The 13567-nt window shown below is 43.8% G+C and overlaps 1 protein-coding gene across 1 annotated transcript in view; it reads left to right on the plus strand.

The window, feature by feature from the left end:
* DSTN (destrin, actin depolymerizing factor) overlaps positions 1 to 8838 on the plus strand; it is a 35640-nt gene extending 26802 nt beyond the window's left edge. Inside the window, exons 2-4 of the mRNA XM_019462494.2 lie at positions 1430 to 1737; positions 5335 to 5411; positions 7602 to 8838. Of these exons, the coding sequence (XP_019318039.1) occupies positions 1430 to 1737; positions 5335 to 5411; positions 7602 to 7711 (495 nt within the window). The 3' untranslated portion in view covers positions 7712 to 8838. The remainder of the gene's footprint in view (positions 1 to 1429; positions 1738 to 5334; positions 5412 to 7601) is intronic.
* The last annotated feature ends 4729 nt before the right edge of the window (positions 8839 to 13567 follow it).

Raw genomic sequence — 13567 nt, forward strand, 5'->3', positions numbered from 1 at the left:
GGTTGTGTTTTTAATTTTTGAGTTATAAGGGACTTTTATAATATTCTGGATACAAATTCCTTACTGGATATATGATTTGCAAATATTTTCTCCCCGTATGTGGGCTGTCCTTTCATCTTATATGCAGTTTTATTAATCACATTACTTGACATTAATTTTGCACTGTTTAGTATTTAAATTCTGTTAAGGTCATAAATCTTGCTTTAGAAAAGCTAACGTGCAAAACACAGTGGTTAATGAAGCATTAAAAATTATGGCTCTAGTGAAGTTAGTGTAAATAGAACACTTCTTAAAGATGAAAAGATTAAAAACTGGCTTTAGATTTTTTGCTCTGAAGATTATGTGTAACTGCTTCCTCATTTCAGAATAGCAGGTATAACATGGTAAAAGGCTTATTTTTCTGGTCAGTATGATCTTAAACTGTCTTCTTTCTATAGCAGTAAACATTTTCTTACCCTTTTTTTAAATGTGCAATATAAAAGACCTATATCATTGTGTAAGCTTAAGATATACAAGGTAGTGATTTGATAGAGGTATGTATTACAGTGTGATGATTACATTAATACCACTATCTTGTCACTTAATTATCATTTCCATGGTCAAAACAATTAAGGTCTAGTCTCAGTTTTAGTTACCCTGATCTTAATTTAAAATTTGAAGATTTTAGGGGTGCCTGGGTGGCTCATTCAGTTAGGGTCTTGATTTCAGCTCAGGTCATGATCTCACGGTTGGTGGGATTGAGCCCTGAGTTGGGCTCTGTGCTGACAGTGCAGAGCCTTCTTGGGATTCTCTCTCCCTCTCCCTCTGCCCCTCCCCTGCGTGTGTGCTCATTTGGCCTCTCTCTTTCTCAAATAAATAAATAAAACTTAAACTTGGGGATTTTGTGAGTGAAATCTTAAAGGCATATGACTAATATGTTACTGAATATTAATCACATGATTTTGAAATGTGAGTAGAACAAAGACCTTTTAACTCCTCTTTTATTAGAGAAAGATATGCTGGGGGGATGGGATTTTCCCAACCCAGCCATTCTGTCCCTCTGTTGTGCATTATGAAAAGAATTTTGGGTATCATTAACCCAAACTGGGAGATGACTAGTCCCCGGCAGGGCTCTGAACAACCTCTTCAAAAAGAAAAGAATCCACCTCAAGGAAGCATCTTTTTCTAGGTTTTAGGGTAGGAGGGGTTGCTGTCACTCAGTCTTCTCTTACTCCCATATAATAGTGATGAATATTTTATGTATGTAATCTTTTTAAAAGTTCAATGCCTGAAATTAGTGATTACAGCTTAGATTTTGTTTTTCTGTTGGATGATGAGTTCTTAAAAATTTGAAGTGCACGCCATTCTATAACAAAAAGTTACATAGTGTTATTATGTTTGGCACAATAAAAGTTGTAAGCTTCCTTCTGATTTTTTCCCCCCCTTATAGGCCTCAGGAGTGCAAGTTGCAGATGAAGTATGTCGCATTTTTTATGACATGAAAGTTCGGAAGTGCTCCACACCAGAAGAAATCAAGAAAAGAAAGAAGGCTGTCATTTTTTGTCTCAGTGCAGACAAAAAGTGCATCATTGTAGAAGAAGGGAAAGAGATCTTGGTTGGAGATGTTGGTGTAACCATAACCGATCCTTTCAAGCATTTTGTGGGAATGCTTCCTGAAAAAGATTGTCGCTATGCTTTGTATGATGCAAGCTTTGAAACCAAGGAATCCAGAAAAGAGGAGTTGATGTTTTTTTTGTGGTAAGCATCAGAAATATCGAGGCTCTGTAAAACTCAGTGTTAATCTCTTATTGTTGGCACTTGGAAAACCAGTTCCTAGGGCCAACATGATTTTCAGTCAAGCTCTTTGCAGTCGTTGTCATTTAGTTTTTATTTTTAGGGCTTCATAATGTCTTAGCTGGATTGATGTTTGTGGGATGAAAACTAAATTTTACTCTCTGTGTATTTGAAAGACTATGACTTTTATTAATTTTTTTGGTAGGAGAAGGGACAGGAGCTAGATGTTATGCATTCTCTGAACTCACTTTTTTTTTTTTTAATTTTTAAATATTTGTTTATTTTGAGAGAGGACACAGAGGATCCAAAGCAGGCTCTGCACTGACACCAGAGAACCTGATGTAGGGCTCGAACTCATGAACTGTGAGATCATGACCCAAGCTGAAATTGAACACTTAACCCACTGAGCCACCCAGGTGCCCCTGGCCTCACTTCTTATAAGTTACAGTTTCTCAAAAAATTCTTCCTTGAATCCTGAGGAGAAAGTTTAGCGCACCAAAATCCTTCTGCAACATGTCTTGCAGGAACCAACTCCTCACTTTTTAAATCACCCATCCTTGTCCCTCTGTGCTTTGCTACTTTTGAAGTCGGTACTGGTATTACAACTGTAATTAGCTCAGGGTAGCCACTAACTACTGTGGCTGTTTAAATTTAAAATAATTAAAATTAGGGGCGCCGGGGTGGCTCAGTCGGTTGGGCGTCCGACTTCGGCTCAGGTCACGATCTCGCATCCGTGGGTTCGAGCACCGCGTCGGGCTCTGGGCTGATGGCTCAGAGCCTGGAGCCTGCTTCCGATTCTGTGTCTCCCTCTCTCTCTGACCCTCCCCCATTCATGCTCTGTCTCTCTCTGTCTCAAAAATAAATAAACATTAAAAGAAAAAAAAAATTAAAATTAAATACATTTTAAAATTCAGTTTTTTAGTCCAATTGCCACATTTCAAATGCTCAGTAGCCACATAGGACTAGTGGCCACTTTACTGGGTAGCACAGGCAGGACAGTTCCATCATTGCAGAAAGCTCTACTGGACATTGTTCTAAATGGTGAAAAAGTGTTATAAAGGTGATTGATGTGGCCTTTTTCTTGAAAGGCTATTTAAATTAGTTATTCTCGTCTTTTCAAGTAAGTTTGAGATTAAGCTTGAGTTGACAGTCACACATGTATGTCTTACTTAGTTGTATTATGCTACTGTCCTTGATAAGGAATTCTTACACAGAATATTCTCTAGCTTCCGATGGAATGGAGAATGGTGACAGCCTTTGATTCTGGGGGAGCGAGGGTCCTCTTGATACTTTTGCTTGAGGCAGGGCAAGGCGAGGAGGGGCTTAGCTTTTAACTGTGTGCTACCAATGGCTTGGGATATGGAGCTAGGTAGTCAAAAGAATTCTGGTTTAAAAGGAATGTAACTCTAGATCACTCCTCAGTTACATTGCAGCAAGCCTTTATCGAACTTGGTTAAACCAAGATGCTGTGTGGATATAAATATGGGGTCAGGGTGCTTGTTTGGGGGCAGGTTTTTGTTCCGCAAGCCTGACAGCCATGGACATACATACGTAAGGATCGTAGCTAATGGGACCTCAGGTGAACGCATTCCTGATTTGAACTTTTATTTCTGCTACATTCCAGCGTTTGTGTTAGGGCCTGCGAAAACAGCTGTGAGGAAAACAGGTAAAGCCTCTGCCCTTCTAAGATTTATAGCTGAGTGGTAGAGATGGCAGCTAAAGCATTCGGCTTTTAAGTTGGTGCCTGTTTCCTTCGTTTGCACTGTTTTTTCCCCTGGTGTTTATACTTTTTTTTCCCCCACTGTGAATACAATGTGTCCTTATTAAAGGACATTTGGAGAATATTTGGAAAGAAGAAAGGGAAATTCAGTGTTAATGCAGTGTTTTGTTTTGCATTGCTCCTTTAAGAAATTGTAAAATTGTATAGGAGTTTCCCACAGCAGGCTCTGTTTAGGGCCCAGGAAATGGCTCTTAAGGTGTTTTAAAAGTCTGGTTAGAGGGCACCTGTGGGGTTCAGTTGGTTGAGTGTGAGACTCTTGATTTCCAGGATCCCACCTGCTTGGGATTTTCTCTCTCTCTCTGTCTCTCTCTCTGTCTCTCTCTCTGTCTCTCTGTCTCTGTCTCTCTCTCTGTGTCTCTCTCTCTCTCTCTGTGTCTCTCTCTCTCTCTCTCTCTCTCTCTCTCTCTCTCTCTCTCTGCCCTTACCCCATGTGTGCATGCACTCTCTCAAAATTAACTAACTACATATGTGTTTGGTTAGAGTAGAATCAGAACAGCTAATGCCTTTTCCTGTCCCTGACCTATTTTGTGTGAAGAAAGAACCCAGGTAACTTTGCAGCTCAAGCAATTTCCAGACCTGAGGTGGTGGTTATGGCCCTGCCTCCCTCCTTGGAACTTCAGGTTGGGAGGAATAAGCACCTGAGAGACACACAGACTACGTTTTCTGGTTCCCAAGGATGGAAACTGCCCGCCGTGGGAGGAGTAGATTAGGTGAGGTCCACACCAGCCTTTGTCGCTAATGGCTGTGGAAGACTGTCTAGAAACATGGCAGCTGAACGCAAGCATTGGGTGTTTAAGAGTATTTAACTGTACTCCATCTAGGAGTGTATGTAGATAGTGGGGAGTGGAGGCAGTGGGTCTTGATGGTATTGTGCTAAATGATCCGTTCATGGACAAGGGGTTTGGATAGGATGAGAGTTTTCTGTCCATTGTTAATATTTCTATTATTTTTCTATTAATATTTCTGATAATATTTCTATTATTTTTCAATATTGCTGGTGAAGAAAGTGGTGAAGCATGCTTTCCAGTATTCATTCAAGAGGAGGGAGACACTAACATTTTTGTAAATACAAGATAATAGTAATATTGACAATTAAGGCATATTAATGCTGAATTGCTTATGCTTAAAAAAAAATCCTTGTGATTTCTTTTACTATTTGAGACTAAGATGGAAAGCACAGACTTGTGTGGTCAGAATTTGCCGTTGGAATAGACATAAATGAAGGGATTGGTGAGGGGTAAGAAAGGGACTTTTACTTTGTTTTCTAAAAAAGAATATATTACAAATAATCTGAAGCAAAAATGCTTAAGTTGCTAGCATTTCTTAATTCAGGGTGGCAGATACTTGATTTACAGATTATTCTCTGTACTTTTCTGTGTTTTGAAACTTTTTTTCTAACCAGAAGGAGTTAAAAACCTTGTATAAAGATGGTTGTAATTTGCCTGAACTTATTGATAAAAATGGGGAAAAAAATTTAAAGAAAACAAATTGGGTGATATAGTCAATTGTCCAGTGTGGAGATTTTTTTATTATGGACCGTTAATCTGATTTTAAATCAGTGGTTCTAGTTTGTTTCTACCTTAGTCAACCTGAGCCATTGTGTGTATGCGTGTCCATCATGACATCTCTAAGGAGGTGGGAAATAGGAAAATTGGGTAGTTAGTAAAACTCTCCCGGGAGATTCTGAGGACCATCCCCTATCACTGATGCAAATGCTTAACACAGTGTAAATTGTACTTTCTCTGAACGTTTTTTTCCATTTTTGGCATCTTTTTATCCAGGGCACCAGAACTAGCTCCTCTGAAAAGTAAAATGATCTATGCAAGCTCCAAGGATGCAATCAAAAAGAAGTTTCAAGGTATGGATTAGATTTACTTGCAAATATTTAGAGGTGTGGTGAGCCTGGAATTGGGGGCTGCATCTTTTCTAAGAAGCACCTTATTTCCTTTGGAGAGTCTTGGTGACAAAGAAGGCACGTGCTGCCTGTTTTGAGGAAAAACCTGGAAGACTGAACCCGGCTTTCAGCGTGTCGTCTGCCTTACGCCGGTCACTCCAGGTCTGAAAACCTGTCTTGAAAACCTTATTCTCAGGGAGGGGTAGGGGGCACACACAAAAAAACCCCAAACACCTTATTCTCTGGACATTGCCCACATAGGACTTGTTTAGGCTGGTTTTAAACTAGTTTGGGATGCTGCTGAGTCTCTCACACGGCATGTGGAGATTAATTGGTTTGTGTTGGTCATACTAAGTAGTGAATTTATAGCCTTTGAATGTGTTGACATAATAAAGTTGCATAAAAGAGACATTCATAAATGGGAAAGGATACTCTTTGTCTCTAGCTTTACTTTGGAATGGTATGATTTTAGCTAATTGTCTCATCTGTGTCCAAAGGAAAGTGCCCTTCTTGAACTGGCCAGTTATCTCTGACTTGCCACTGGGTGAGTGGGATCCTGATGAGACGGCCTGACTGTACTTACTGCCTCCAGCCAGGAGGAAATGTTGGTATGATGGGAGGAGCATGGGGCAAATGCCCAAAGGCCTGCAATGAGGGCTAAGCTTGTAATCTAACTGCTGTGTGACCCTGACCCAAACCGCTTAACCTCCTTCGACCTTGATTCTCTCCATAGCAGAATGGGAGGCTTGGTCTGGATTGTGTAGGCTCAGTTTAAGAGGTGTCCCACCACCTTCCTTGCCGTGGCTAGCTCCAAACAGCTGTGTGAGCCAAGGTCATAGGGCTTGGCCCAGTGTGGTTTTTGTTTGGTTTTACCATGGCTGGCTTCTATATTCTTGTAGTGAAACAGGTTTGCTCTAGCTTGTTTTGCTTAGGAAAACTCACTTCTTTTATTGAAGCCTGCTGCTACATAGTTCAGGCCTGTCAGATGTCAGATTCCACAGGCATTTGGGTTGATGTTGCTCTCCCCGCCCCCGCACCGCCGGAAGTGTGTTCACTGGTTGGTTAACTGATGTTTTAGCGGGACTCCTTAACGTTCCACAATGCAACTGAAAAAGATTGACAATGGATTCCTTACGTCCTTATTCTGTGTTGCCTTTCAGTAAAGGAAATGGAATTGCTATATAGACTTGGCCTGGTGATGTTAAAGATGGTCACTTGTTGCTTTTTTTTCCCTAGAGAAACCATTACTGGCTTTCTCCAGTCAGTCTAAGTGGTCCAAAGGCTGACCTGCTGTACTTTCTGCAGCTTAAGAAATGGTCTTAAAATTATGAACAATCAGAAACAATGCAGCTGTTTGAAAAACAGTAGCTGTTTACAGAGAAGCTACTGTATGTGATTCCCTAAGTGAGCTGATTCTGCAGTGTGGTGATGTAATTTTTCTGAGAAAGCAATCAGTAACACATTTTACACAGTTTTCATTGTGATTGAGTTCTTAAACGTATAGTATAATACCACTGGAGAGCTAACTTCTAGAGCAAAGGAGATGCTGGTTGTGTAAATACTCTTATTCTTCAGTGTAGTTAACTAAAATCAACTGTGCAATCAAAACACTGAATTCATATTTTTACTTACATTTTAAAAACCAAGAAAATTACTAGACCTGCTTTTTAAGTTTTTATTGAAGTACAACGTAGCTATAGAAAAGTATGCATCATAAATGATTGTAGAACTCAATTTTCACAAACTGAACAAAATGGTGGTTTCTTGATTTAACAACCAGCACCCCAAAAGTCTCCCTCGTATCCCTTCCAGTCACACCACTTTCTTTTACTCCTTCCTCCACGTGGAACCAGCACCCTGACTTCTAGCAGCATAAAATAGCTTTGGCTGATTTTCTGTTATACAAATAGAATCATCTAGAATGTATGTTTTTATAAAGTTTGGCTTCTTTTAGTCAGCGTTCTCTTAGTCTTTCATTTTGTTGCATGTAGCTACAGATTATTGATTCTCCTCACTGTAGTATTCTGTTGTTTGTATATACCACAGTTTGTCTATCCATGTTAGCGCTGGTCTTTTAAAACAGTTGCTGTCTTAGAGAAATAGGTTAAATTACTGCTATAATTCTTAAATAGAATTGTTGTTTTTCCTTCCTAGGCATAAAACACGAATGTCAAGCAAATGGGCCAGAAGACCTCAATCGGGCTTGTATTGCTGAAAAGCTAGGTGGATCCTTAATTGTAGCTTTTGAAGGATGCCCTGTGTAGACCATCATTCAGTGCCACAAATTGAAAGCTTCCATGTTTAATGTTATCCTCTTGCTATATAAATGTTTAGGCCAGGGTCTCACTGAGGGGGAGCTGTCTTGTCATCTGTTAGAGTAAATTAAATATTCTATAAACATGTGCAGATGGCCCTAAATAAATCTAAAATCTGAAGTTTTATTGGTGTGAAATTAAATTCTTATTGGCCAGATGCCTGTTTTTGATGGGTTGGCTTGTAAAGATTTTTGTTAAACTCATGATTTTTAATAATGCAGTTCACAAAACAGTACAAGGCCTTATGAAGAGAATCACTGCATCTTTGTAACCTCAGCAGTTACTTTGTTTCTTTGCTTAGAGAATTGGTCATAATCTGGTTATAATTTTGGCCCCAATTTATTCTCTCTGGAGCTAAACTGCATACTAGAAAATAAATCTCCTCACCATATGTAACAGCACTAATATACTAACTACAGTAAGACTAAGTCAGGCAGCCTTCTAATTCTAGCAACTGTGTGATGGAGACTGCCTCAGAATTGTGCACACTTCTAACCGGCGCTGATTTTGCAAAGCACTATTTTGAGCACGCGGTTGGAATACAGGAAGCAGCTCTCTGCACCTGCAGTAAGCTCTCCACTCGCTAGTTCGGGAGACTGCTCTGAGAGTGACCTTGCATCTTGGAAATAAAATCATGGTGTGTCCTCAGGAGAATGTGCAATACCTTGCAACGACTTCATTATAACACAAATTAGGGCTCCATTGTAATATACTTTGTTAATGAAAATGATAAAATGGTGTATTGACAAGCTGGGACACTTGTGACCTCTTTAATTGTGTGTCCTTCAAAATTTTGTTGCTTCTGGTACAGTAAAGTGTGGAAGAACATTAGGTACATGTTTATGCTGGGGCCTGGGAGAACTTCCAAATTTCCTAGAGCAGTTTGTGGATTGTATGGGAAATGGGGAGCAGGTGTAATGGATGACACCCACGGAAGCCACCACCTGATGACACTTGCAAGTGATTGTCCTTAACATCACAGGCATAATGACACTTTGAACGGTGTAGAGATGCACACTGTTGGACTTAGAAGTAGCAGTATTGGCTTTGTGTAATAAAGGAAGCATTTTTAACTCCCTCTCGTGTAATTATTCACGGTGAATTGGGGATGGAGGATTTTGCCTTCCATAAGTGGGGTAAGGCGTGGAGGTTTGGGTATTTCAGACCATTAGAGTTAAGATCACAGTTCTTTCCTCCTCTTATTGAACGAGGAAGTTGGTGTAAAAGTTGGGAATCCTTTCCTACTCTAAATGTGTATTCAAACAGCAGGCTTATGTCTCCTGATTTGTTTGGGAGACAAAAAAGTTACACTTAAATCAAAATACTTCTTTCAGAATTGTCTAGGGGCACCTGGGTGGTTCAGTCAGTTGAAGAACATCTGACCCTTGATTTCAGCTCAGGTCATGATCCCAGGGTCATGAGATCAAGCCACATGTTTGGTTCCAGGCTGGGTGTAGAGCCTGCTCTCCCTCCCTCCCTCCCTCCCTCCCTCCCTCCCTCCCTCCCTCCCTCCCTCCGTCTGTCCATCCATGTGTCTGTCTCTCACCCTCTGCCCCCTCCTCCACACTCGCTCTCAAAAAAAAAAAAAAAAAAAAAAAAAAAGAATGGTCTAGAAGACCGTGCTGGCTACTGGCTTACTGTTACTGAGGGACTGCTTGTTATTCTTTCTTCCGGAGTTTCTTATTTTCTCTACTGCAAAGCAGTGCTTTCAGAGACCGTGTATATTAACAGCCCGCCCAAGAAGCATCACAGGCCACGGCTGCCCTACTCCAGAATCAGCCATGTAGATGCAGCCAGGTATTTGGTCAAAGAGTTTTAAAAGAAGGAAGCTTTTTTCTGTGGTTTTAGCTTGTGACATGTGGCGCTACCTGTGTAACCACCCTTTCCTGCTGGTGTGTGTGCATTTGCGTGTGTGTTGGGGGTATGGGAGAGGGATGCATGGCTGTGGGAACAGAAGGATTTCAAATTGGTACAGGGATGTAAGAGAACGTAAACGTCTTCCAACACTCCACTCTTACAGCAGAAATTGGGAAGATGCTAATAGTTACTTGTTATCTCTACCTAGGGGAACTTTTGAGAGATTCTTACTGGATTCCTGAGGTTGGGGCCCAAGAATCCTGCTAACAAGGACTCCAGGTAATTCTGATGCAGAATTAGAGTTTGAGACCTCAGCCAACACTGGTGAGGAATAAAACTGGCAGGTGTACTCTGCTCTCAGCAAACACATTTACATTTTTACAAGTGTAAACACATTACAAAAATGTGTTTGTGGAAAGCTGACTAAAGTGATACTCTCTTGCCCTGGGAAAGAAGCAAATAAAGCCATTGCTAACAAATACAGAGCTTGACTGTGAAGTTCGTTCTTTCAGGGAATATTAATCCCTGAGAAAATAGCACAGCGACTCAGATAATAGAATTAGGCTCAGTCGAGTGGTTTCCTTTCTGCAGAACTGCCCAGAGTGCTGGCTCGTCCACACACACAGGAAGGGCAGCTTCTGTTTCTTGACTGGTTTGTTGCTCTTAGGACTAACAGATTGGATATGCCCAGGGACACATCACTTTCCCGTGATCTGGGCATTTCTGAAACACGGCAACACTCTCCAGACCAAGTTCCAGCTGAGCTGCATGCAGCTAGAAGAAGGGTCATTATGGTTGACCCTTGAACAATACAAGTTTGCACTGTGTGGGTCCATTTATTTATGGATTTTCCTTATGATTTTAACATCAGCTTTACTGTAAGAATACAGTGTATAATACACATACCTTGCAAAATGTATTAATCTGTTATTGGTAAGGCTTCACGTCACTAGGAGGCTATTAGTAGAGTTTTTGGAGGAGTCAAAAAATGTAATACACGGTGCCTGGGTAGCTCAGTCGGTTAAATCCTGACTCTTGATCTCAGCTCAGGTCTTGATCTCAGTGGTGAGTTCAAGCCCCATGTTAGGCTCTTTGCTGGGTGTGGAGCCTACTTAAAAACGACAATAGGGGCGCCTGGGTGGCGCAGTCGGTTAAGCGTCCGACTTCAGCCAGGTCACGATCTCACGGTCCGTGAGTTCGAGCCCCGCGTCAGGCTCTGGGCTGATGGCTCAGAGCCTGGAGCCTGTTTCCGATTCTGTGTCTCCCTCTCTCTCTGTCCCTCCCCCGTTCATGCTCTGTCTCTCTCTGTCCCAAAAATAAATAAACGTTGAAAAAAAAAAAAAATTTAAAAAAAAAAACGACAACAAAAAAGTAATACACAGATTCTTCACTATGCAGGTAGGGGTATCTTGCCCCTAACCCCCGAGTTGTTCAAGGGTCACCCATAATTGCATTGTGGCTGCAAGAGGGTGAAGTTCTAGGAGCCAGAGTTTTGGTGGAAGGAAGGCTTGTGTAACTTGAGCTGCATCTGGCTGGCCAGGTCTGCCCTTGAGACTTCCCCAGCCCCTAGCCAGTGCCCTTGGTAGGCAGCCCAGGAAGGAAAGTCACACAACTTCTACTGGGCAGCCCTGGGACTACAATTTGGATCTCTTGTTTTCTGTCCCTAAGCTATTCCCATTGTATCCCAGGGGAGTTCCTTGTTTCTGACATCTGGAATTCTGAGGTTAATCTTGTTCGGTGCCAGGGATGAGACTGGAACTGGGGCAGGAAAGGGCGAGAGTTCTTTTGGGCTTTGAATCCTGTTAGACCCAAACCTGAAGGAAGCTTAGAAGACATTTATGGAGGGTGTCTGGTGGTTTCTAAAACCTTGTGTTTTTGCTGCCTACAGGCCAGGCATCCTGGTGTGTATACATTTTACTAAATATCATGCTGAGATGACCAGAGGAACTTAGTCACAAGAGTCGCTGCTGGCACGATGGGGCTCCCAGGTCTGGAGATGGCTGTTTATGGGCTGTGTGACCCTGGAGCTTCAGGTCAATTCTTGGAGCCTCTGAAGGGTGGGGTGTAGACTAGATGTTCTCAGAACTCTCCCACTTGCACTGTCGGGGGTCTCCGATGGCAGTGGCAGTGCTGAGCCCCGGCTGTGGCCTCTGCGAAGCCTGACCTAGGGGAGAGCATGGCTTCTTGCCAGCCAGTGCTCTAACCGAGCCCGGGTGACTCCTGCCTCCACATTGAACTTAGCAAGTGACTGCAAGAGCCGGTTGTCCTGTGCTGCACCGATACTCCATTTGCAGGACACAGAGCTAGGAATGGCCGGGCCGATGAGCCAGGCTTTCAGGGCATCTGTGCCATGTTGACAAACACGAGGTGCCTATCAGCCTCCTGTTCTAGCATCTACCAAGGGTGGCTGTCTCCGTTATCTTCCTGAATGGCTCTTTCTTCCTTCCCCAGCCTGGTGATGGAAGCTTGCCCAGGAACAGCCCTGGCGAGGAGGCCAGGCAGAGGCAAACCCTATCAGGCTGCTTGGCGAACTTGGGTTCCCTTCTGCTGGGCCTCAGCGCTGCGTGGCACATTTGCTGGGGCGTGTGGAGCGGAAGACTGACGATGGGCCCTTAAAGCCTGAGTGGCAGGTAGTCTCCAACGTGGCATTTTCAGAGCCCCCAGGGGCCCCACACCCTGCCTTTGTTTTACCTCCTCCTAACCGGTGGACACTGGGCCTCTTACCACGTGGTTTGAGCAGGGGGTAGGGCTGGAGCCAGAACCCAGGGAGCAGCTGCCGCCCTGTAATACCCGAAGGCGGCAGTTTGGTGCCCCCAGGTCTCTCTCCGTGCCTTTCTTGCCCCAGAGCCCCCCCTGTTCCTGTGCCTTCAGAGGGCACCTGCCCAGCATAGGGGTTCTCAATTCTGCAGCATGGCAAGGGGATGGAACTTACTAGAAATGTAGGCTCACAGGGCCCGGTGACAATTCTGAGGCGGGTGTCCTGGCGCAGGGCCAAGTCTGGCCTCAGTTTTCCAACAGGAGACTGACCAGGGCCCCAAACCACTTGCCTTAAGGCCACTGTGTCAGCGGGAGGAGGGTTGTGACTCCCCCCATAGGGCCAGTCCTCCAGCACAGAATCCCTGCTCCTTGTGCACAGGGGACACGGAAGGTACAGTGAGGGACCACAGGTTTGGGGGGTGTTCAGTGGCCACTGTTCATGGGGTCCATGGACTCCACAACTCTTCTCCTCCAGCTGGCCCTCCAGGCTGCGTGCTGCACTGACAATAAGGTGGGTTTAAAACCTGCCTTGCCTTTTACCAGGTGAGCTTTCCCTTCTGTGGGGATTCTTTGTAAAATGGCGGGGGGGGCGGGCGGTATACTGCCCATGGGTTCTGAAAAGTTTCACGTGAGAACCAAGGGCAGGGCTGGGCATGTGGTCAGCATCAGATATTACCAGTCACTTCTGTTCAGTCTCCTGCCAAAGCATGGGCTTCCTCTTTCCACATAAGCCCCCTCCAGAGTTCTAGGACAGGTAGGATGGTGTCCTCTTGCTTAAAAATGTCACAGCCCCTACTGCCTTACCTGTCCGGACACCTTGTCCTTTGTAACCTGGCTCTACAAGGCCCCCTTGACCTCAGTTCCTGTCCCTGCACCTGCTGTCCCCTTGGCCTTGGGCCTTTCTCCCCTCCCCTGACAAATATCTCCTGCTCTGGTGAACTCCAGCTTAAGCTCACTTTTCTGGGGAGCCTTCCTCAAACTCCCAGCATCCTTTATGCCAATACCGTTGCAATACATAGGTGCCACATAGCATGATTAGGTGGCCCACAGGAGCCGGGACCAGGTCAGGGTCCTGCAGATTGAAGGCAGTACTGCCTGGCCTCGGGAGGATTGCTCAGTGCAGAGGCTGCCGGCTTGAGAATATGCTGCCTGGGTCTCAAGGTTCCCGTGACGGCCACCCACAGAAGTGCC

This window comes from Panthera pardus, unplaced genomic scaffold, assembly GCF_024362965.1.
Source record: "Panthera pardus isolate Hobbes unplaced genomic scaffold, ASM2436296v1 HiC_scaffold_25, whole genome shotgun sequence".
Lineage (NCBI taxonomy): Eukaryota > Metazoa > Chordata > Mammalia > Carnivora > Felidae > Panthera > Panthera pardus.